General features: G+C 42.5%; 1 protein-coding gene across 1 annotated transcript in view; it reads right to left on the bottom strand.

Moving 5' to 3' along the window:
* Positions 1–7,632: 7,632 nt before the first annotated feature.
* ENPP6 (ectonucleotide pyrophosphatase/phosphodiesterase 6) overlaps positions 7,633–25,271 on the bottom strand; it is a 32,098-nt gene continuing 14,459 nt past the window's right edge. The window contains exons 3-8 of the mRNA XM_056490404.1: positions 22,887–22,998; positions 18,570–18,711; positions 17,508–17,687; positions 15,107–15,244; positions 11,144–11,267; positions 7,633–10,376 (exon numbers count right to left, since the gene is read on the bottom strand). Of these exons, the coding sequence (XP_056346379.1) occupies positions 10,153–10,376; positions 11,144–11,267; positions 15,107–15,244; positions 17,508–17,687; positions 18,570–18,711; positions 22,887–22,998 (920 nt within the window). The 3' untranslated portion in view covers positions 7,633–10,152. The remainder of the gene's footprint in view (positions 10,377–11,143; positions 11,268–15,106; positions 15,245–17,507; positions 17,688–18,569; positions 18,712–22,886; positions 22,999–25,271) is intronic.

Genomic DNA, 25,271 nt, shown 5'->3' on the forward strand with positions numbered 1-25,271 from the left:
TATTTTTGCAGACAGAAGTAAAAAAAAAAAAAAAAAAAAAAAAAAATCTGGAAGACTAAAGCTTTACAGAATGACAAACAGCTTTGAAAAGCTCTTTCACTGCATTTAAAACATTGGCCTGGAGATGGGTGGACCTTTCTTGATCCAGAAATGAAAGACTATTGCCTTAAAATATTTAGACCATTGCAGATTTCAGAACTGTTTGTTTTTCTAAAAATTAGTTGCTTGGGATGTTGCAGAAGAGGAAGCTGCCTTTTGACCCTGGATTAACAGCAGGTTATCAGGTCCAGTCAGTTGAGACTACCAGGTTCAGTCTCAAGACAGAGAAGAGCAAGAGAATTAGTCTCACCTGCTGGCTTTTTTTTTTTTTTTAAGAAAAGGATTTATATAATGTCTAGACTATATTGGCATTACTATGTGAATTCTGTGTCTCATGACTGCTTCCTTGTGCTATGGATATTTCTTCTAGATTAGGATCTCTGCAACTCAAGGAGAAGAGAAGGAGAGGGGATACCATTCTCCATAAGGAAAATGAGGGAATTTGAATATCAAGGCTTAAAATCCTGAGAGAGTTCATCAAAATAAAAAAACCTCAAGGACAGAGGAATGTGAGGATGTACTTCAGTAGCAGGGGAGTCATAGTTTGGACAAGCAGCTGGAGAAGGAATATAATTTCAAGACAGAAGAAAAAAATCTTTGCATTATTGGAAGGCTGGAGGATCCTGAACTCTCAAAAGCCAGCTGGGGTGGAGAATTACATGTGCTTGCCTTCATGGCTTATACAGAATTAAAATAAATAGCAACTGATACTGGAATGTTCTGACATGTCTGTGGTTGTACTGTAAGCATGTGGTGTCCCTGAGCAATGCCCATCAGGGGCCAGGAGACAGTGCAGCTAGGGATTGGCTTTCCTGGAAGTGCCCCTTTCATAGGCAGAGTGGGGTCCTGGAAAAAGTCCTGTGGGAAGGGATGGAGAGAGATCCTGGTAGGGGCCATCTGGCAGTCCTGCCTTATGGACTCCTCCTCTCTGCTGGTCAAGTGCAATGGCCCTCCTTACTCCTGGTAAACTCCTGGTCTGAAGAACAACTTGCCACTCTTCACCCACTAGGTAGGAACTAGGCACATCTTGTAAACCCAGAGAGGTATTCCCCTCTGCTCAGGCAGCCCCCTAAAACACAAGTTCTAATTGCTTGTCTCACACTCCTCAGGTGTGCAAGAGGTTTCTGCTCCTGAAAGTTTTGGTCACCCTCGAGGTGCCCACATTTGTCTTAGAATAAAATCTTCTTTTTTTCCTCACATTCTTATCATACATGCAATAGCTTGCTGTTCATTCCCTTGAAAGGCCTGCAAAGTGCCTCCAAATTTATTTTGTGTCCAAAAAACTATCTCCTCTCTCCAGCAGAAGGTCTGTGATGCATCCCAGATGTTTGCATGTGGCTGCAGTTGCCAGACAGAACAGATCACAGGAGGGAGATGGATGAGCACCAAGCAGTTTCTTCTTCTCTTGTCCCTTCTTGGAGGCAGGGAAGTTTTGCTGTTGGCTGTGTTTGCCATGCTGTTATATGAAAACTTTTAGACATCACTTAAAGGCTTCTCCATTTCTAGCTGTGATTGTCAGGGAAAATGAACAGGGGATGCAGAACAGGTTCAGATCATTCTATAAGATTCATCTTGTATCTTCTGTTTACCTATTTCCTATTCTAAATTAGTCCATTACCATCCCTTCAAACAGAGGAAAAATGCTGGCAGAAATCATCTCCACCTTGTGGCTGCTGTTAGTGTGCTCAGTACAGCCTCAGGCTGTGTTCTTGGCTCTCTCTGGTTGCATTCGAAATTTCTCCCACCCTTGCAGGATTTTTGGCAAAAGAATTCTGCTTTTTGAGGCTGGATTTGTCCCTGGCCCGCTGGGGCCCTTGTCCCTGGCTGAGATCCTGGATGCTGAGCTTGTTATAAAATAATTTATTCAGTCTCAGGATGCATTTATCATATGCAAGCTGTTAGGCCAGAGAGCATCTCTGTGCTGCAATGACTACCTGTGCCCAGGTACAGAGGTACTGTAGATGGTCCTTTCTCACAGTGAAGTTGCCCACCTGCCTTATTATATGTTTTTCTGGCTAGGACTGTCATGACCCACAGTGGTGACAAGCAGCAAGTGTTGGAGTGGAACACAGAAAGAGAGCTCCTTTTACACAAAAAATTTCCTATGTTTCAACACTATGCTGGAAATAGGGCTAACAAAACAAGATTTTTTTTATCAAGAGAGAACAGAATACTCAGCTTCACCAAGTCAGGCAAGTGGCCAAGCAGCTCTTCAGTAGAGAGATCTTTTTCTTTAGAGGTTGAAACTGGTGAAGACCCTCTTCACTCTGCCCTTTTATCAGCAGTCTCAAATGAAATGCTGTTTTGTCCAGCTTCCTGGAAGGATGCCAAAGCTTAACGTTAACAGGAGTACACCTTTCCTATGGACAAGAGGGAAAAAAAACCAACAAAAAGAGTAATCTATAGTGATCTGTGCTGACAGCTTTTTCTGACAAATAGTCTGTATAATTCACACAAGAAAGAGATTTTTATCAACAAACTACTTTAGAAGAACAGGCTGATGGGAACAGCCCCCAGCCTGCATTTTGGTAGAAGGTAAATTCTGTCCCAGTGATGCCTCACACACACTGGATGTGTGGAGAAAGGCAGGGTAGGAGTAGATGTGTGAGGAAGAGCACTGAGAAATTGTGATGACAATCATGGGAACATCCTATTCCGAATGTCATGAGGAGCTCTGGCTTGTACTGATAGTTTGTTTGCATGACACTATTATAATTTTGCTCACATTTCCTTAATGGAAATTACAAATTCCTTATAATCATGTCATGTATCTGAATTATTTTCTGTATTTTCCATGGGACAAACTACCATTTTCTTGACTGATTCAGAACAGTTAACACTGGAGACAATGAACTGACCAGGAAAAATGAAGCACTGTGTGTGAAACCTGGCTGGATATTACCTTTTGGATTGGAGCTCATTGAAGCTGATTTGGGAAAATCCACCCTTGATCTCATCCCTCACCTTTTCCATCACAGGGTACCACAGACAATTTCAGACATGCCCAGACCATCTGCTTCAGACATCTTTGAATGCAGCCATCCCCTGGGCACCAGGGGAAACTGTGTGACACACAAAGCAGCAGCTCCTCTGGTTTTTGGGGTCCTTCAATGAGGGATTCATTTGAAGCCTGTGTGTGCCATCTCTCCAGGGCAATGGGGATATGTGGCTGTCACCACTTTGCCCGTCCCACATGATGACACACTTCACCTGCCACGGAGCAACCCCCTGTGGAGAGCAGGTCCTGTTTCTATTGCCTCAGCTCCTACACCATTTATTCCTCCATCCTCCTCTGTATTAATTTCCTGAGCTGCCCTAGCTGTCACATCTGCACTTACCAGCTGGTTTCCCATTTTTAATTGCCCTCAGAGGGCTTCTTCAAGAGCCACACCTGCTTTTGTGGGGGCCTTAATTTGTCACTGTCCAAACTGGAGCAGCAAGCATTTAAAATTCAGCCTCTATGAGCGTGTTGTATTTCTTCAAGTGCGTGATTAATTGCTAGGCCTTTTCAGGCTGCACTCAACTATTTCTGCATAAAACAGAGTCTGTCTTCTGCTGGAAAGCTCCCCACATTATGGATATTAAATATCTTCTTGTCCATAGGACCTGAGTTTGTTCATCCCATTTGTTCTTGACAAAAGAAGTTGTATGAAACACAAAGAAAACTCGTTGCCCTTACAAGTTTATTCTGTTTAGAGGGGGAAAACCAGTTAATTTTCTTTGTCAGAAGTGTTCTTGTAAGGAATCACTTGAGATTAAGGCACGGGGGGATGTTTTAGGATGCTTCACTCAGCTCCTGCAGAAGTGTAAACAAGCAGTTTGTATAATCCAACTCATAAACTGCTTGAATTCCACCTTAAAAAAAAATTCAGCTCTTTTTTTTTTCTGCTTTTTTTTCTTTTTTTTTTTTTTTTGGTCCTCTTTCACAGTTGCTATTTGAAAGCTACTTTAGAATCTTAGTTTGTACGCCCAAAATTATATCCTTGTTATAGCTGTGCTTGGAGAATCCCTCCATGGATGGGCAAGGGCTGCTTTCCCTCTCTCTTACAGAATCTACTCAGCTGGGATGTCGTCTGCAGGGTTACCCCTCTCTCAGCCCTTGCATTCTCATGGACAATGAATGAGCTCTAAGATGAAAACCATTTCATTGCTGCCTACTCTGGCAAGCAAGGAAACAAAGTCTTGCACCCCAAAGCTCCACCGGTATGGAGGACATGGAAAAGCTATCAAGGGAGAGTGCAATTTACAGATGGATGGATGGATGGATGGATACACTGGGGGCAAATAGGCCCTTCCAAAAAAATAATTTTTAACTTGCCAGAGCCTCCTTCTGCCCAGGGATCCCAGAGGGTGTGAGGCACCACTCAGAAATCAGAATCAGGCCCCTGCTGAGTCACTTGGTATGGCCATGTTCTTGCAGGGGTAACACTAACCTCAAAAGGGGGTACAGTGAATGCCAGTGCACTGGTTGTTTTAGTGATGTAGGATGAACAGCATGTGGGACCACTGAAGAACAGTTAAAATTGCCTCTAATGGACACATAGCTCAGGTATATATTTATTTATGTGGCCAGGAGCCTTTGCATGGAGGCAGCCCAGTGAGAACAGCAGGCTGAGTGTTCAGTAGGGATTGTGGATGATCCCCTGCAAGCCTGACCTGCGTTCCAAAGCCTTTGCAGCAGCTGATGCCACCTCAGCCTCCCTTTTTCTATCTGGCAAGGAAGCAATGACAGTGTCTCCAGCCAATTTTGAGGCTTAATTAATATTCACTAAACAATAGATCTAAATGATGAGTAATGTTTTAGTGTATTATTAATGTCTTGGGAAAAACAGAAGGCTGCTCAAGAGCTGTCAATGCCCACTCTGGCAGCCACAGAAAATTGGTGGCTCATGTGTTCCCAGCAGAGAATGCTGACATTTTGGGGCTGGCTGCCTGCAACCCCTTGGTAAGGGATGAAGCAACATCTTCCACGGGTGCCCCTTGCTCCTGAAGACTGATACAATCCTGATACTAAAATGCCTCATTTGCTGCGACCAGGGGAAGATCAAAATCAGCTCCCGGAGCTCCGCTGAGCCCTGATCTGTGCTGGGACGCAGGCATTGAATTCCCCCCACCTCACCCCACTTCCATCTCCCTCCTCACCATTTCTTTGCTACCTGTGACCGTTCTGGTCGGAGTTCCCCTGTGTGGCTCTGAGTTCTCAGTGTGGCGCTGCTGCGGCATCTGACCCAAGGATTCTGTGCTCAACCTCGAGCCAAGCTGCCAGGAGACACAAGTAGCAGAGCAGCAGGTGTGTCACTCCTCCTGCTTCTCTCCCCTTCCTGCTTTTATATGTTTCGTTTCCCACCAGCGGGATCAGGCTGTAATGACAGCAAAGGCAGCTTGAGATGCAGCCTAAGTCCTGAGAGTGGGGAGTACATCCAGCTGGTTCCTCTCTTGGGTCATTTGGGGCCGCGTACCCACGAAGGTCTTGCTCTGCCCACCCATCCTCCTGTGGAAGCAGGAGCAGGAACAGGAGCAGATGGGAAGTTTGCTCAGAGCGCTACATGGAGGAGGTTTGGGGCGAGGAGGAATCGGGAGAGTTAAAGAGGAGAAAGAGGCGAAGTGCGAGGGGAGACACAGCGGGAAGGAGAAGCGCCCACCGTTCCCCTCGCTGAGGGCCAGGCTGGCCTGCGCCACAGGCGGCCGGCAGGGGGCGCGGCCGGGCCGGGCTCGGGCTCCTCCCGCCCGCCGTGAGGGCCGCGGCCGGGCCGCCTCCGCCGGGAGGGCCGGGGGCGGGGAGCGGGCAGCAGGGGACACCGGCTGTGGGAGGATCTGTTTCACTTCTGTGCTCCTCAGTACAAGAGAGACGTGGGGCTCCTGGAGCGGGCCCAGCGGGGGGCAGCGGACAGGCGTCCGCTTTGGTGCGCGGTGTGGCTGCACAAGGCGTTAGGGACAGACCAGGGCAGGCTGCTGGCGGCGCAGGGGGGTTTCCTGATGAAACTGGGGTGGCAGCGCTGAACTGGTCGAATTGATACGGATTTGGGATAACGTCATACTAGTCTTTAAGTCCATAGCAATTTTCATGTATTTGAAAAACCAGAATAATCCATACAGTCCTTAAAAGCCATACAATCCACCACTATGAAGCTTGAGAATTACTGTGTACAGTCAACTGTAATTCTGAAATGTTCTTATTTTTTAACCTTCCCTTAACTTAGATGTATTCCGATACTTACACAACAAATGTTTGTCTGTGTATGTAAAAGTTGTGTGTTAAAACAGCTGTTAAAGACTTCTTATGCTAAAATGCAGGGTTCCAAACCTTCCTCTTCATTAGGCCATGTTTTCTTTAAAAATTCCCTGTTGGATTTGCTGCGACCTGCCCCTCTCTGCTATACCCTTCACCTATAAGAAAGTGAGGAAATGTTACATGGAGCTTTTCCAGTGCCTTTCACTTCCCAGTGGCCAGAGGCAGTGTGGTCTGCACTCCCCCTGAGGTGTACGGGTTAACATCTGACAGGTGCCACAGCACCAAGCCTGACAGAGTTTGAGAAGCGTTTGGACAATACGGGGACATGGTGTGACTCTTGGGGATGGTCCTGTCCAGGGCCCGGAGTTGGACTGGATGATCCTTGTGGCTTCAGAATACTCTGTGATTTTGTGATATATTGTGATGTATTAGTTAGGAGACAAGGAAGATGGCCTTCTCATTCACCCATTATTTGTGAAGTCTCTGTACGTGTGAAAGGTGCAGGCTGGTGCCTCCATGAGGCTGCAGTTTCATGCAGGCTGCATCCAGAGGGATGCAGGAGGGCTCACCTGCAGAGCCTCAGCCATCAAGGTCATTGGTAAAAAGGGCTCAGCTTATTTAGCTGTGAAATTGCCATTCTTGGCACTGTTATGGGGAGCTGACTGAGACTTATTCCTGTGCAGGCAGTCCCTCAGCACCTTTCTTTTCTGAGGACCCATGTTCATGGAATGTGAGGGGAGCATCTCTGGCAGACCTTGGCAGAGCTACTGGTTCAGAGGGAATCCTGCTGTGAATTAAAGGACTCCCTGGTATACCTGCATTGGTCCTCCTCCGTTATCCACTCTCTGCTCTGTGGTCAGTTAAAATAAGGAAAAGGAGACAAATTCTACTCAGTAGGTTTGAAGACTTATTGCTATTAAATTAGTCTCTTCCATGGACATTGTTGGTTGTGGAGCTCAGAGTGGAGTAGGGCCCCCTTGTCCTTGAGGCCTGTAGCATTGACTTTCGAGGTCTTGTTGACATTTACACTATCTCCCACTGAGAAAGGGGGTCTCTTGAGAGCCTGAGCCTAGTGCACCCTCATACCTGTGACAATGCTCTTAATTTCTGTGCAAGCAGCTGATGTGATGGTGACACAGTGGGCTTAGAGAAGTGGGTCTGGAGAGAGCATCCACTTCTCAGAAGTGCAACTTATTTTGTCACATCCATTGCCTACTGGGAATGACATGTTCCTGAATGGATGTTCAAAAGGTTAAACAATTAAATACATCTGGAAAAAAGGGCTGCATATACAAGCTACATCATCTCGTGTGATGCATTTAATGTCCTTCATTTACATGCTGACAACTTTGCCATTTCTAAACAATGTTATCATTCGTCTTTCTGATAATTAATCAGCACAAGCTTCAAACACTGTTTATCACACTTTGATGCAGCAATTAGATGAGAAAGGCAAAGTGTTGAAGGGAAGGTTTTGGGCTGGTTTTTCTCTTCAAAAATCTTACAGTATTTACAAAGAAGTGCTTTTTCTAACACCATTTTTAGAATTATTCACTCATTCACAATCAGTCATTGTATAAAAACATCATTCAGAAATAGGTTTTAAAATACACCCACCTCCATTGCATAGTATACAGAAAAATAGGCGAGAGTTAAGACACTTGATTTTTGAATGAGAACGTGAACTGATTCAGAGGTATGACATTTCTGAGGAAGAAAGATGCACTTTTCAAAAAATAACGAGCTGTTGTTCTCCTGAAGCTAGTGAGCTTCTTGAAGGTCTGCCATCAAATTTTCCTTTTACAGACCAAGTATCTTTTACCATACACAGAATGCTTGCATTAAGGTCAATCAAATCATACTGCAATTGGATTTACCCTTCAGTATTTCCACATGAACACTGAAAAAAATTAGTTACACAAAGTTCTCACAAGGATCAGTGTTGCCATGGTGCATCCGTGGAACAATTCAAGGGACTCAATTTGTTAATTTCAATTTCTGCTTGTATATCTGAGGAGCCAAATATACCCTTATACCTTTAATTTCTTCTGTAAGAAGACCTTGGCTTCTGCTCGCTGGTAAGACTTAAAATGGCACGTTGTGGAGGGGTTAGCAGGCACTGATGGTGTCTATCTCAATAATTTTCAGACAAAACTTGGTAATTTGGTTATCTTGTATGCTGTTGTTTTGGTTTTTTCTTTTTTTCTTCTTTTTTTCTTTTCTTTTTTTTTTTTTTTTTTCATTTAAAAATGTGCTTCAGTGATTTCATTGAGCCTGGTCCATTAAAGAGCAACAGGGAACTCTGAACAATAGGTGCTTGTTTTACAGCTACTGCAAATGCTTCGAAAGCACTAAATTGCCTTTTATATTCAACAGTCTAATAACAAAGCCCGATTTTTTTCCATTTTTCTCCCAATTGATTTGATGGTTCACTTGAGCTTTAAAAACACATTACATAAATCTTTACAACTATTACAGAAGTCTTTTGTCAAGTTTAATTTGGTGTTTGGTTTTCTTTCCCCCCACAGTGTAATTATTCACTGTACCACACATACCCGGATCGTGCTTGTCTCTGGATCCAGTAGAGTACTAAGTCCTAGAGGTTTCTTTTACGTGGGGTGGGACCTCAATCATTCCAAAGGCAGTTTGTTGCTGAAAGCTCCTGGTTCAGAGGTATATCAGATAAAGTGCTGTGCACTCCCAAAGGCACCTCTGGCAACAGCTCTATCCTTGCCTGCTGTTTAATTTAACTTTGCTGTTACAACTTTGCTTGTGTTTGATAGCACATGGTGGAAATAATCACCAGAATTAGCTGGGAGGGTGGGAGATCTATCTGTGTAGACCTCTCTCCCTGATGCAGAATAAAGAGAAATGTGCTGATCACCAGGCAGAGGTGTAGAGAGCAAAAGTTGGTAGAAGAGCAGTAAGTGTTGAGAAACCTTCAGAAATGCAGTTGGATATAAAACATCAAAACATGATCAGATGATGTTTTCACCAGGAAAAGCAGAGAGGCTGTTAAATGCCAGGCTTCCTCATCCTATGTCCTCCCGACCCTCATGTGTCCAGATGTCTATTCATTTTCCCACTGGCTTTGAAGTGGAAGGTTTCTGTCACTTTTCTCATTCCCAGCCCTCCCCTCTGCTGTGGTCCATGAGGAAATCCTGGCCCTGGAAATGCGCAGAGCCAGTACGCATGTTGGTGAAAATAAAGAAGGAAAGGCTGAGAAAAGTAGGATGTTCTCACTGCTCTCCTGCTGACCCACCTCTCTCAGCATTATGATCCTTCAGCAAAGCTCTTGGATCTTTGAATACTGTGTCTGTATAGGCAGGGCTTGGCTGACGCTGTAAGAAGATGGGGCTCTGCTGCTGGTGGAGCTGGAGCTGAAGGGATGAATCAGGATGAACCCAACTAAATGCAAAGAGGTTGGTCTCCACTCCTGAACTTCTCAGTGTGGCGAGCCATGAGGGTGAGCTCTTCAGTGAAAGATGCTGGGCTGAGATGTATTTGTTGCTGAGGGATCCCCATGTGCACCCACCAGAAAACTTTGTGGATAGCCAGCCAGATTCTGTTCTTACTGCCAGTGCTGCAAATCTAGGTGAGTCACACCATTGTCTCTGGCTGTGTTTGGAGCAGCACAAAACCTGGCTTCATGTTAAAACCATTGTAAATACAGAATGGGTCAGATTCATGCCTGGTGGAGCACAATGGGGGAGTGGGGGACAGCACTCTATTAATGAAGCTATTATCCAAATGAAGAACTTTAAAAAAATGAACAGAGAAGGATGGAATTGCTGGTGACACTGACTGACATTGTTCAGGGATCACAGTAAAGAGATCTGCCTGGTGAACAGGGAGAGCAGAGCTAGTGCCAGGACACAGCTGCTGCATGGGGGGAGCGGTGCCAAGGGGGCTGTGTTTCGGAGCATGCACTCCACCCTGGACCAGGAGCCATTGTTGGGCAGTGGCTGTACTCCTGCCAGGCTGCACATGATGTTGTAAATATCCACGGATCTGATGGGAGGCGCTCGATAGTTGGATCGGAAATCTGCAGGCAAAAAAGAGGAGTTGGCATCATGCAACTTGGGGCTCAGCCCCTGGAATGTGGATACTGTGGGGCAAGGGCTCCTTTGCCTTTCTTGGAACCTACCCACCAGGCTGGGATATGGCATGCTATACAATTTACAACATAGCTCAGCAAAAACATTTTAAACAATTTAATTCATTATTTTTACTTTTAGACCAATTTTATTCTAAAAACTAAATAAACCCCTGAATTTTAAAGTACAGGAGCTATTTTACTGTATGTACTTGATAGATGCAATAGCCTGACATAATTGTATTGCACATTCTGCTTTCACTCCTCTCTATAGTTGCAGCCTGGTGCTCTGCTCTGTTTAAAAGGCCTGATGAAGTGGAAAGCAGGAGTTTTGTGTCTGCTCATCAGACAGGGGGGTGAGGTATGTTGCAACCTTCCCAAAGAAAGTGCCACTCTGCAGTGAGTCTGAATCCCCAGAAAACAAACGCAGGATTCGTGTCTTTCAAATAGAATTGAAAATTTAGGCCAAAATTTAGGAAAACAGGGCAAAGAGATATTAACTGTGCTGGGACATCAGAGAAAGGCTGACCAAGACCCTTCACATCTCTCTGCCCTGTTTCTTCAGCTATAAAATAGATGCAGTGCACCAAACCCTCCATAGTGAGGAAATCCTGCCATCTATTTGCAATTTTTGGGTGTCACAGAGTGCTACATAGGGATCCTGATGTTCCAGGGGCTGCAGGGGAAATGGAACACCAGGGATGGTGGCACTGTACCTGGTCCATATGCAAGGAAGAAGCCTCTCATGTCCATGAGCTCATTGTCGTAGCCATGCCACCCATTCTGCCAGGCCTCCTTCTTCCCCGTCCCATTTTCCCAGTAGGGCAGCTTGTCCCTGCTCTGGGTGACAACAGCAGAGTGTGGTTAGTGCATGCTTGCTGGGCTGTGCTGGGGCACTGTCAGGTGCCATGTTGTGTCTCCATGTGCTGCACCACCCCATCAGGCCCCCACACTGTGCTGTGACCTTCACAGGAGCTCATTCCCAGGAGGGAAAATAAAAATTTTAAAAAAGTCATTTTTTGCTCCATTTTACTAGTCAGCCTTACAATACAAATATCACCCCTACTAGATATTTTCTAATTATGATTTCTTCTCCCTATGTGTTTTTGTATTTAAAGCAATGAGGTTTGTTCCAGGGAAGACTGGCTCTGACCTGAGACAGTCCCACTCTCGGTGGCCTAGACTCCATTTTGTTTCCTTGCTCAGTGGATCTATGCTTTATTAATTTGTCATTATAAATTTTGTTCTTCCTAGCCCATATTGCACTTAAGATGTACTTTTAAATTCCTTCCTTACTTTCTCCTGCTTTGCATTAACAGTTCTTACTTACAACAGTGCCATATCTGTCAGAGCAGCAGTCCCTAGAGACTGATCAAAATGCTGGACCAACCTGTCCATGAGTTTTTCCTGTCCCATGCTCCTTAGGGATACCAGCAGACAGATGTGGCACTCCACATTACCCCAAAACTATGGCAGGAATTTCACTTAAACAAAGAACATCAACTGACAGTTCATCAGATGCATGACATTTATTTCTCTGATAATTACAGAGAAGGAGCTGCACAGTCCTCTAGAGCATCCAGGTCTGGCCTTCACACTTGGGCACAGAAGGACCCAAAAGAATTTCCCACATTCCCACTTCGGGCAAGTGGTGCTGCAACTCCTGCAGATGGTAAAGCAAATTAACTGAGGATCCATTTCCTTTTATAAACAATTAGTTTGTCTGATTTTTGTCTTCTTCCTTAAGAAATAAAATTGACTGTGCACTGAGGACAGTAGCAGTGATGACTGAGAGATATAGCTCTTCCAGCTATTTCCCAGGGGAACCCCCTGTTTTATCACATGTAATACTCAGCAGATGTACCAGATAATTCCAGAATACTACAGAATAGGTCAGATTGGAAAAAATCACAGTGGATCATCTGGTCCAACTTTCCTGCTCAAGCAGGGTTGTCCTATTGCACAGGATTTCATCCAGACAGTTCTTGAACTCTTACTGTCTCCAGTAAGAGCAACTCCACAGCATCTCTGGGTAATCTGTTCCAGATGAAATGAAACTATTTTAGCTAACGAATTTCTTTTCCTGTTGTCATCTATTTCCCTGCTCAGAGCAAGCCAAGGAGAAAACAGACTCCTTCTCCTCTTCCTACCAGAGCACCTCCTTATGCTGTAGCTTCCTGTGATTCCTGGGGATTAAGTGTGCTGCTCACCATCAGGCAGCCTGCACAGCACTTGCCAGCATCAGCTTCAGACAAGTGAAGTTAAATTTGCAGTGGTTCTTTGGCAGCATCATGACATTGCCATACCTACACCCTTCCATGATCCTAGCAGATGTCCTGGACACAGTTGTTTCCCCAGAAATATCAAATGCAGGAGAAGGTAGTGTGCTTTTCATAACCCACCCAGACATCAGAAGACACCTACTCACAACTGAATGTGCCGTCAAAGGCACAGCCATTTGCGTCATTTTTGGTGCAAGCTGAGTCAGACAACACAGTACTAACTTTCATAACTGCAGCTGAAGTGAGAGCTCATGGAATGGAGCCACTAATAGCAGTAGCTTGAGGACAGGGCTGAGCAAGCATCTCCACTGCCTTTCTGGAGCATCAGGCTCTGCCTTACAGCAAACCCCACAAACTCCTGGGGCTTCTTTGGGGCAAGGACACTGGCAGCACACTAATGTGCCTGCCTGGCATGTCCAAATGGGATGGAGAACTTGTCCAAGACAATTTTTCATACTAGACTATGGCTAAGGCTAGCAATCCCTGTCAAAGATGAAATAGGCTTATCTGAGACTGTGGACAATGGACTTTACCCTGCATGTGCATGTTTAGAAAATGTGCTGCTGTTGATTTCTAAATGTTGGGAAAGTACACTGAGTGAACATGCAGCCCTGAGGGCTAACACCACTGCTGCACACAGGAGAGCAGCTGGGGGATCTTAGGCTCAAAAGATGGGGACCACTCACTCATGTGAAGGGAACAAGGTGATATGAGAAGATCAGCTTTGATACAGTGTGAAATCCCTCCTCATCCTGCTGTAACCAAAATGTAGATGTGCTTTTGTTCCTATGCTCTGTGATGAGGAAAACAACTTTCCAGATACACCCCCTTTGTCTCTTTCAAAAACCACCACCACCACTAACAAAATCCCCTTTTTCAAACAACTTTTAGCTATCCACTAGCCAACAGTGAGTTAAAAAAACCTGGGAGTGTGGCAGGGAAGAGCTGCACATCCTCTCTTCAGTGGTTTGGGCAGGAAGTATAATACAAGGCTCAATAATTTTTTTAAAAATATGACAGGAAAGTTTCATTTTCATATCCTATTCACAGATAATGAAAGTGTACTGAAGAGAAGGAAAATCTGACAGCATTAATGAGAGGACATTCTTGAAAATCAGAAACAATGGGAAGGAATGGGCAGAGAGACAGAAATAATTATCATAGCAGCAGTGTTTGCTGCACTGTTATTAAGGTTTGTCAGAGTTTCAATGATTTTTAAGTGCTTTTTTATTTTCTACAGAATATGTAAAAACGTTCTGTTTTGAACTTTTGTACAAAAGAGTTCAGTTGTAACTTTTAAAAATAATTTTGGAAAAAATGTTTCAGAATCCTACTTTACCTGTCTAAATCTTAACTCTGGCTTTTTATACTTCCGTTTTTTTTTAAATCAGAAATGTGGTACTCACCCAGCTGTATTCAAAAGCCATCAGGCTTTTTTAGAGGTGCATTTTTATTCAGCTGTAGAAACCATTATGCTAAATTCAGGTTGGCTAGTGAGAAATGTGGTAGTGTGGACTGAGCAAAGCTTGGTGAGCATTAGCTCTGAAGGCCACAAAAGAAGGTGCTCAGCTGAGTTATAATAACCTGCAAGGCAATGATGTGCATTGACTATGCTGGGATATGAAAGAAACCCAGGACTCCTTGGTTCTGTTGCCAACTTACTGACTTCATGTATGGCTTTGGGCAAATCACTTAATACCACTGCTCAGTTTACCTCCTTAGAAGATACACAGTTGTCTCACCCTCTGAGCTGTGCTGAGCTGCAGTTAGTATTTGTAATTAGTATCTGTAATGTGAAGGTGCCCCATAGTGACACAAGCACAAAGTAACAACAACGATTTATAGTAAGAAAATAAGTTAATATGAAAAATCTCTTCATGTCTGGGTTCTCTGTTAATAAGTTCCCTGATTTTCAGTGTGTGCACTGGGCACCTCCGAGGAGTAAATCTCCAGTCTGACCTTTTTGAAACTGGTGAGCTTGGGAGAATGGGGCATATTTTAGGACAGTCTGGTGGGAGGAAAGTCAAGCAGAAGGAAAAGTTGCCACAAGGTACTGCTCAATGAAGGGATAATAAAGACTTGAAATGGAAACACTCCTTTTGTGCCTGGAATGAAGGTAGATGGCAGGGGGAAGAACAGGAAGGCAACAAAACTGAAATGTGAAATACAAGAATTACTGCTTTATGACAACAGATAAAAAAGAGGCATCTTGACTATTTAACTGTCTGCCTTTAGGATAGCTGCAATACCTTTAAGTTCTTTTAAGCACACAGCAGAATTTGACATTAGATTTTAGTCAGCCCATTGACAGTAGCTCAATGATCAGCAATATATTGCACATTTCCACACTCCTGTCTAAGTATTTATATTTAATAAAGTATTTTATCTATACTTTACCTCTACTATGAACCATCCTTTTTCAGCCACAAGAGTCAGTGGAGACACAAATTTGCCTTTTTTGTAGAAAAACCTGTTTGGAATATCCTGTATATTGTAAACATCCATGTGTTCCACAGCTTTCAATTTTTGATATATCTGCAAAACAAATGAATGTTAGGACACCATATGGCTGTAAAGATCATAAGTACACTCATGGGTACATGAAACACCTGAATTTGCAAAATGGGTAATCCTCTGTAATGGCTAATCATCGGAACATTCAAACCAGGACTTTGCCTGTCCAAAGATCATTGCTGGACAAAACCTGCCTGTGTGGTTTAGGAGATTCTGAAAACTTGGATAATAAACACACAGGAATATGTGAATTCATGTATCGTGTATTTATAACACACATTCACAAATGTATACATGTGAGTGTACCAGCCTACAGAAACAAACCACACCTTCACAGGAGGCACTGAGAGAAGGGGTGAGACACTCAAAGGCACCACGTGCTCTGTGTACAGATGTGGAAAAGCAATAAATTAGTGTCTGCCACTCATTCCCTCTTTGTGCTCCTGGGTGGAGAATGAATGTCACCTCACTTCTGTTTCTTGCATTAACCCAGTCAATCACTATCAAGGGATTGATAGTGCTCAGTTATCTGCTTCGTTAGTTATCTGATGTGAGATTAATTAGCCAAAGCCTGCAGCTTTGAATCTGCACAATGCCATGCAAGTAGTTTATTAATATTAATCATGCTGTCTGGAATATAATCACACAAAAGTCATACCTCAAATAATTCAGAAGACAGATTTTAAATGCCTGAAAAATATGTTTATATGCCAAAGAGAAGGCAGCTGTTGGAGTCCCCAGACTCTATATTGTTCTTTAACAAGTTAAATATAAATAATCTTCAGGAATAAATAGCTTGATTCTTCAAAGAATGAAAGGCTCTTCACTAGCCTTTCAGCTAAGTCACCCTTGTGTGTATATGTGTACCAGATATACAGATATATGTGTGCAGTGACCATAAGGACAGCACCAGGGTGTGATGGCACAATTCCTCCCACCATGACTAGGACTAGAGTGGTCTGCAGTACTTCTGCTGCTTTGAAATGAGGTAATTCTTAGAGATAATAACCACTCTGTTAAAGTACACTCCAACTCATAAGCATTGCTCTTTAAAATTCATTAGAAATAGAGAATCTAGCTATTGGGAAACTGAGAATCAGCTTTATTTTGCTTTAAAAGCAGCCCTCCAGTAAGAAATTCTGAAAAGAAATGAAGGAAGGAAACAAACCATAGTATAAGGCATTGTACTTTATTCTCCTTAGGAATATCAGGCTGTTTAACGAGACAGAAGCATGTGCTAAAGAGCTTTGTTGGATGAAACCCCATGACTTTATGAAGTTGCAAGTTGCCCTTGTTTGAAGGTCTAGCCTACAAAAACAGGGAGCTCTGGATTAAGCATATAAATGCTATGATCCCCTGTGATGCACTTGTGAGTGAATTGCTTATGCATGCCTCTAAGACAACTTTCAGTTCTGGCACTAATTTGAAATATTCACAATATCACAGACACACAATTCCTGAAGAGACCATTTGGGTGCAAATATCAGCAAATATTCTCTTTAAAAAAATTGCACAGGCTACCATACACTGTAAGTGGATACAACATAATGTAGAAACGAAATCTATTTGCTTGGGGAATGGCTTGCCTATTTTGTACAGCCACTCATCTACATTCTGAGGACAGCAGTAATGACTTCTCATGAATTGGTTTTTGGTTAGACTATAACATACTAGTCTACTAGTCAGAGAAACTACATTTTCATTCTTTTCAAGTGATATTAAAATCTTTTCTCTATTGTTTTAATTTATCCCTCAAAACCCTGAAGTTCTAACATGGAGTTTTTATGGTTGACTCAATCCAACATGCTTCATCAAAAGTTACTCCAAGGAAAATATTGTAAAAAATATTTTTTGCAATTCTGGTCAAATGGAGTTGGTTCCTCAGTGGGAGTTTACAGGAATATGAATGCCTGAACCTGATCCAAATAATTTGAAAATCCTAGCTAGAGTGTTAATAAATAGATTAATATATATTTAAAATCTTTAAAGTGCATTTTGAGCTAAAATCTTTTAGCTATTTATCAGAAATTAATAGGAGTAGGGTTAAAAGCACGTCCTTGCCATGTAACAGTGAAAAGTCATGCTTTTTAATTTGCCTGGTGTGACTTTCCTTCAGAAACCAGCATCACAAGGGTGTCACAAGATTCAAGTCTGACTCCTAGTAAGAGCTGATTTTTGCACACATCTCTGAGAGCAGTATTTGCATGTTGAGAGAAAACAGAGCACACAATTGGCATAAAAACTGAGAAAACAAAACTCAGAGGTACAACTAGGCTGTACTCACCTCTGCATGCTTCTCTGGAGTTGGCCAGAGGCTTACAACAGGACCTCGGTCTTTCATTTGTATGGTGTCGCTCATATTGATATAATTTTTCAGCTCAATCACTTTATCTGCCCAAGAGATGTCTGTCATCCCATGATCAGAGAAGAGGAGGACATTGATATCATTCTGAAGGCCTTTGCTCTGTGAAGAAAGTGCATGACAACTTTAAGGGCCATGTAAGAGCTTTGCATTGTCTGTGCCTGCTCGAAAATTTAAATCACCTTTTGACCTCTACTAATTCTGTGGAAATTAACCAGAAGGATCACATCCATGAATGTCCTGCAGTGTGCTTTTCTACCACCCATAATGGTGGACATCCACTTTTACTTGCTGTTCTGGAAGAGTCTAAGAGGTTAGCACCAGAGTTTTTCCAAAACAAGTCCACACAGCAATTTTGCCATGATACCACTTGTGGAAGGGATGTTTCTCTCCTTCCCTCACAAACTTAGCACTTAGCATTACAGCTTTTAATACTTAGTGAAATTGAAGATACATATTCCTGTCTTCACTGAAACACATAAAACCTCCAACATACATTTATCACTGTCAGAAATATTCACAGAATTGCCATTTACCCAAAAGATTTGCTTGCCACAAAATTTTTTCAATAATGCTTTTTTAAAACCAAGTTTAAAGCACAGAGTTCTGAATACTGTCATAAAAACTGCTATAAAAGTTAATCGTTTGATTCCACAAACCTTAGGAAATACACAGTTTTGATTCCTTCACCTACAATAAAGTTCAGCTGGCAACACAAGTCATAAACAGAGCAACATGTATATGGGTTTGTGGCTTCCTGGGGCCACTGGTATAAATCCACCAGGAGGGTTATAATGCAATAAATGAAAATAATAATCAGGGTAATGGTGACTTGACTTCCACATGAACTCAGTAGCCTGTTTCTCAGGAAATAAAAATTTACAGCCACAACACTGCAGGTGTTAAATAGGCTCTTGGAGGTGCCACAGTTTTAAAAGCCTTTTCCAAAGGCACCTAGGAGCTGCCTTTATGGATGCCACTCACCTTGATGAGTGAGATCATGTTGCTCAAGGCTTTGTCCACTTCCTTCAAAGCGTTCTTGCGCTGCTGGGATGAAGGGCCGTAGTGGTGGCCTTCCACATCAATGCGCTCGTAGTACACCGCCGCCATCTCGGCGCTGTTGTTGCTGGGCATGGGAGAGAGGACATGGACTGAAAGCCTGACACACATGGAGACCTGGCTGCCGCCACTGTTGTCTTCACCAGCATGCAGAGCCACAAAACCCTGTTTTCTGCTTCCAGCCTGTGCTGTCCTACTACCTATTGTGTTGCTGGGCTCATCATTCACACCCAAGGTCTCCTGAGTTTGCCTGAGACTCCCATCAGAGGCAGCAGGTGGAAACTGCCAGGTGCAAGCACAGGCTGGCCTGGCAGTCCTCTACTAACCTCTTTGAATTAGGAAGGCAGCTTTCCCTTTAATAACAAAGAAATACTGATTTCTGTGCTGAATGCCCCTATTAAAAGGATTATGGGAATTAACAGTCAAATGTGCTTTAATTAAAGTTTGGCATTTCTGGCTTTCTCCTGTGTGAGGTCTTTCAAACCACAGAGGTCAACTCAGGATGTGCTCTGCCTTACAAAATACTGAGCAGTATGAACTGGGGAAAGATTTTAGAAGGGTTTTTTTTTTTTTTTTAATTCAGAAACACAAGCAAGGGAAACTAAGGTAATCTCAGAATTGCACAAGTTTAGCTGACCACACTTTTCTGCATTGATTGCTCTCAGCCTAATTAGTGGTGATAGTGCACACATCAGTGCTGACTTTCATTTTCATGACCACTTTACTGTTCACTGACAGAAGTTGTGTGGATAAAATCACAAACCTATACTCATGAGGTTCAAAGACCGTCTTTTTGTACTTAATATATGGCAGAGAATGCCATCCATATTACATGCTCTCATCCATATGAAGATCCCTACAAAAACACTTGTTAGTCCAGCATCTCTGATTAAAGACACCTGTGTAGTCTGGCATAATGAGTGAGAAGAGGGAAAATCAGAGGAGAGGGACTGAGTGAATGAATTAGGGTTTGTCATTTGCATTTCTTAGTGTGTAGAAAGCCTCAGAGGAGCAGTCCTGTGAGAAGCTGAAGATGTCTGCTGTGGTGGGAATTTCTCCACCACTGGCCCTGCAGAACAGTATTGTTCCTTCAAGATTTTAAAATAATTTAAATGAAGAGGCCCTCCCCTCTCCCCAGTTTCATTTTAAGCATTACTTTCCATCTGTATTAGGCATAAATGATTTTCTAAAATTTAACCCTGTAATTTATCTATTGCATACCCAGTCATTCCACCTACTGAAATAGTTCTCTTCTGCTGCAGTGCCTGTATTATGAGCTACTTAAACTAATTTATGTCTTCTCACCTCTAAGTAAATTATCATTTTGATCAAGATAGAAGCTAAGAAAGATTTATTGCATTAAAAAAAGTGATCTTATTTAGGCTGTGGTGAGATTTCTCAGTGAGGGCTCAGTGCTGTAAGGAAGAATATTTAATTACTTCAGTGGGACAAGCTCCAGCAATGCAGCATGCTTAGGGTTTTGCAGGATTTGGTACAGCACATCTGGAGTTTGACTTTGTTTCCATTTTTGCCTGTTTTCTATGGAAAAAAGGGGTTTTCTAAGTTTCTTAGAAAACTCTTATCATGACTTGCATGAGAGAAGTATTCTATCCTTGTAAATGTTAGTCCTGTCTTCTTACATCACCAGTAACTTTCCAAATAAATGACTTTAAAAAGATCGCTGAATAAAGTTGGACTGCATTGATGGCAATACCAAAAAGTATTTTATATTCTACTAGCATACTTTGCAAGTATGATGCAGACTTCATGACACCTTTCCAAGAAGGTAGGTAGATTACAACAGCCCTTAAGCTAAAGCTGTTGAAAAGATGTAAGGGAGGTTTTAGTTTTACTTGTAAGAAACAGATGTTTGACTTAGTTTTGAATATTCTTGGTCCAAATAATGGTCTTGAAGCACCTGTTTGAAGAGACTGGAGAATATTGCTGAAGGATGATTTCCTTTGGTTGTAAGAAAAGCTCAGTAGCTCCCTGATGAATTATGTACTTCTCTACTCTGAAGTCCCTGCTAGGTTTGCTAATGGTGGGAGCCCAAGTGGAGTTCTTTAACTCCTAATACCTGCCATTAGGGCTACTGAGCAAGGCACTTCGACAGACTGCCCTTGCCACAGGCTGTTTTCTCACATGTAGCTAAGGACAGTCTCAGCCTAATGGGCTTTTCCAATTATCTGGGGTGTGGAAAGGAAACACTTCATTTGCCAGCCTTTGAACAGATTCAAAAGTCAAAAGCACTTGCAAAAGATATAGATGACAAGCTCAAGACTCTTCTACTTGGAGATACTAAATCCTGCTAAATGAATATGCTTACAATAAAAGCATTTCAGAGGCTTTACTTCTTATGGGCTGGCTCAGCAGCATGGAACTTCCTCTTCTAAATCTTAAAAAAATAAACAAAGAGGATGGATGGGAGAAAGAATAAGGAAAACCTGCCAGATTTTTAATCTGTTCATTCTCTACCTCCCTTCTTACTTTAAGTCCCTGCAGTATTTATGCCCAAACCTGATTATTAATTTTATCTAAGATCATTCCTTTTTCCTGTTTCCTGCCTTGTTGGAGACAGGGCGCTTAGTTTAAAGAACTCAGGAAGAAATTCACCAGGGATGGTGTGTAAACAGACACCAGACACAGGACCTCCTGCAGTGCTGGGATGATCTGTAGGATTTGGACACTTCAGAAGACTGTAGCTGTTATTTATGGCAGACATCTGGTGGCAGGGATTTGCACTTTTCTTGAAATCATCAGCTTTCATCTCTTGCAAGTTGTTCTACCAACACTGTTGTGTCCCTTTCCTTTTCCACTGCAGAGAGCAACAGGCAGCCTTGTGGCTTGGACTAAATTAGCTATTGAAACTCTCCAGCTACCCAAAATAATAGCTTGAAGGGCTGGTACTTTTAACATTTTGTGCCTCATTTTTAACCATGTTCATGATTACAGAGCTGAAAAACACCACTGAGAAGCCTTAAACACTGTGTTTCACAGAAACCAGGCAAGAAGCTTCAAGTATGTCTTGATCCATCTCAAAATGATACCAAAACAAAAGGCTTTCTGCAGTTATTCTGGGTTTCCATCAGAAGTCAGAGCCAATGTCTGTATTATATCTTCCATTCCCTTTTTTATTCACTGAATTAAAAGCATTGCAAAAGCTCCAGAAAACCCTCCTATGGCACATATGGCTTCCTCATGTCACATGCAGGAAACTTTCTTTAAATCTAATCTAAATAATTTCAGGATAAAATTTCTCACATGGCCTCAGACACCTTCTGTCTAAGCCCATGCTGCAAACAACATTTGTTTGTGAGCATCTGTGCAGCAGGACCCAGTGTGCAATTGGGAGCAACACCTCCAACAGTACTCTCATCATTTTGGAGCCTTTACTTCAAGAACGATCAACACTCAGCATTGAATAGAAAACTTTTTGGATTCAAATTGCTATGGCAGTTTCAAGTACTAAAGTAGAAGGGCTTCTTAGGACTAATTATGGAACCAATAAGGCTTTAAAAGGAGGAGCACAGTTATAGCCACAGTAAGGCATTGGTTCTCCATGTGGTGGTAAAATCTTCCCTGATTTTACACCTTTGTGGAATTTGTTTGGATGAGAGATTTGTTTGTTTGGATGAGAGATGGTGGAACTTGAAATCTGGGTCTGGAGCATACATTTTTCTTAGGTTTTCTGAGAGATATATTCCCATCAGTTGGACTATATGGTGGTTGTAGATCACTTCCAACTGAACTTTTCTATTCTACTCTATTCTGTACTCATATTTGCACAAACTGAATGCCCTCTCCAAAAATATTTTGCTTGAGATGTTCTAAAATGAAGAAAAAGCCAAAGCATCGGTCTCATAAACAAGTGACTAGAGCTGAATTTCAGAATTTCCAAATTGCCTTTCTAAATACAAGCATTTCAAAGCCTTTTTTTGCAGGTCAGTGAACAGACATGCACAGGCTCATCCTGAAGTTGTTTGAAACAGCAAATTAAAAGCAGTAAGTCAGTATGTCTCCTCCTTGTTGCAGCCTACACAGAAACAGAGGAGAACACCTTTCCCTCCACTCTTAATGTTTAGCCTATTTCTGTTACGGTGTTGTTTCTATGATGGTACTATAAAGCAGTGGTGGCCCTCATCTTCCTACCTGGAAGCCCGTCCTGAAAATCTCTCTGATAGTAAATCCAAATACTTATCCTAGAGAGAGGAAACCCCGCTCTGCAAAAGCCAAGTGACGTACCACAGAGACTCGAGGGCATCGCTGATGGCGTCCGCGAAGTTTTTGTCTGATGGGACACTGAAGTACTCGCGGCAGTAACTTGGTCTGACTCCAAGGATTTCGACCTCGCAACCTATGAGCAAAAAAGGTGGTAAGTTCTGCTATTTCACCTTGACCACGGACCCCACACCCTGGTGTCCAAGTTCAGGACTGTAAATCCCCTGTAACATTACTTACCTTACGCCTTCCCTGCAGGAAACCGTGTGGTTGGCAAGGGAAAAGGGGAGAGAGGTTGGTTTGACAAGTGCTTGTAGCAAACTGTGCATTGGATCCTTTTATTTCCCTCTCTAAAAGGAAGGTCTCTGTGTGACCTTCTCACAATAAAATGCTTGATTCCCTCATGGCAGACCATTTCTACCTAAATCACCAGCTTGTTTATATTTTAACTTCTGTGGCCATATAGCCTCATTTCCAGGATTCCAACATAATGGATTTAGGTATTGTTCTCTGGAAGTTCAGCAAATACTTTCCAGTTAAACACACTGTATCTTACGTTGCAACATCCTCTATAAACTGTATTTTATTATGTGATACTGACGCTCCACTATTATATCTGTTTCCCAGGAGGTCTTATTAAAACAGTGTAAACCAATTAACTCTTGGTAACTTGCAGCCTTCCTTGCAAATAAAGTCTGTTTTGTGGCCTGAAAATTTATAGCAACAAATCCTACAGGAGAACATGACCCTGAACATAGAAAAACATGTTTTTGTGAGGTTTCTTTGCCCTTTTGCTCTCCAGTTACTCTGCTGCTGAATAATATTAATATTTAAAAGAAGCATGCTTCCAGAAACACTGGATTAAGGCAAATTATCGTTCCAGAACCCCAGAGTCCTCCCACCACAGTATTCTGATGTATTCCTGGGGCACAAGGAGGAATCAAAACCAAACCCCCCCCCACCTTGTGCAAAATGGACTCTGTATATAGCAACACAGTCTGGTCAAAAAGGCAAACTAAGCCAAAGCCTGAATCTGGGTCCCTCTGCTTCTCCTTTGGGAGGACAATGATAGGCATTATGGACTGTCATAAGCTGACTTTTTTCTTGGGGCATGAGAAGGAAGTGTAAGTACAGAGAGGACCTTAGAGCAAGGAGAACTACTATCAGAGGTTATTTACAGTGGTTTGCTTACTGGGACCTCAATAAAGAGAATTTGTCAGTCTTGCATCTCAGGTCCCACGAGCTCACATCACTGAGGTGCAGTACTGGGACACAGGGAAAAGCACATCACTTGCAGGACAAGCTGGCTAGGAGTCTTCTGATGTGATGGTTCGGGAGTACCATAAAAAATTCGAAAAACTTCAATGTTTAAGATTAGGAAATTTTTTAAATCCTCACTTATTTGCAGAAAGCCAAGCAAGTCAGATGAAAATTATCCTTTCCAAAAGTTAAAAGGTCGTAGCACACAAGACAGATTCAGCCTCTTTTGCCTGTGGTAGCAACTCTCAGGTCTCCACATGCTTTGTGGGTTTCAAGGGACCCCATCTATTGTGATTAATTAATTATTTGCAATAATAAACATCAAATGTAGTCAACTGATTTACTTTCATGCAAAAACACATTTGCCAACTCTTGAACTTATATCTAATTTTTATTTCTTTTAAAAAGTGTGGGATGGTGCCTACTTTTCATTCTTCCCCTGTTGCCCCAAACATATGATTTAATCTTCCACTTTCTGCATGAAGATACTTTAGTGTTATCTCTCCCCATGATCCACCATGACAGTTGTCTGCAGCCTGGATAAACAGCCAGCAGATTACTTGACAAGAACTGACTGTCTAGATCATCCCACAATAAAACTTCTACACATTTGCTCACAGCATCCCCAAGAAATTACACTGTGCAACAGAGATGGGTCCAAGCTGATACTTAACCAAATGCTAAATTTTTTACAGAAAAATGTATTCCATGAATGGCCCAAAGTCATAGCCAGAAAGTCCCCTTCCCTGAGGGCACAGAGCTCCAGTCTTTTGTAGGATATCCTGGATGCTACCAGTGGCAAAACAAGGACTTTCAGCTACCTCAGATGCTAGAGATAGTCCTCTGTGGGCTTTGCTAGTATTTCAGGATTGAATTGGAACTTTGGAGCCAATTTCTTCTTTCATACTTGAGTCTGGCTCAAGATTGTCTCCAAAACCAGGCAAGAAGTTAAGAATGCATTTGGAAAATCGTATAAATGCCTTGTGTTTTACTTCAGGTGGATGACTGCTCATAGCCAGTGACTAATATGATCATTTTGCCACTTTGTTCTTCAGATACTGACATCAGATTGTAATTTTCTCAAATAACATTCTTCAAAATTACTCATCAGATAATTTTAACTGGGAGCATTAACGTCTTGAGGATCTG

The sequence above is a fragment of the Oenanthe melanoleuca genome, chromosome 4, assembly GCF_029582105.1.
Source record: "Oenanthe melanoleuca isolate GR-GAL-2019-014 chromosome 4, OMel1.0, whole genome shotgun sequence".
NCBI classification, from domain to species: domain Eukaryota; kingdom Metazoa; phylum Chordata; class Aves; order Passeriformes; family Muscicapidae; genus Oenanthe; species Oenanthe melanoleuca.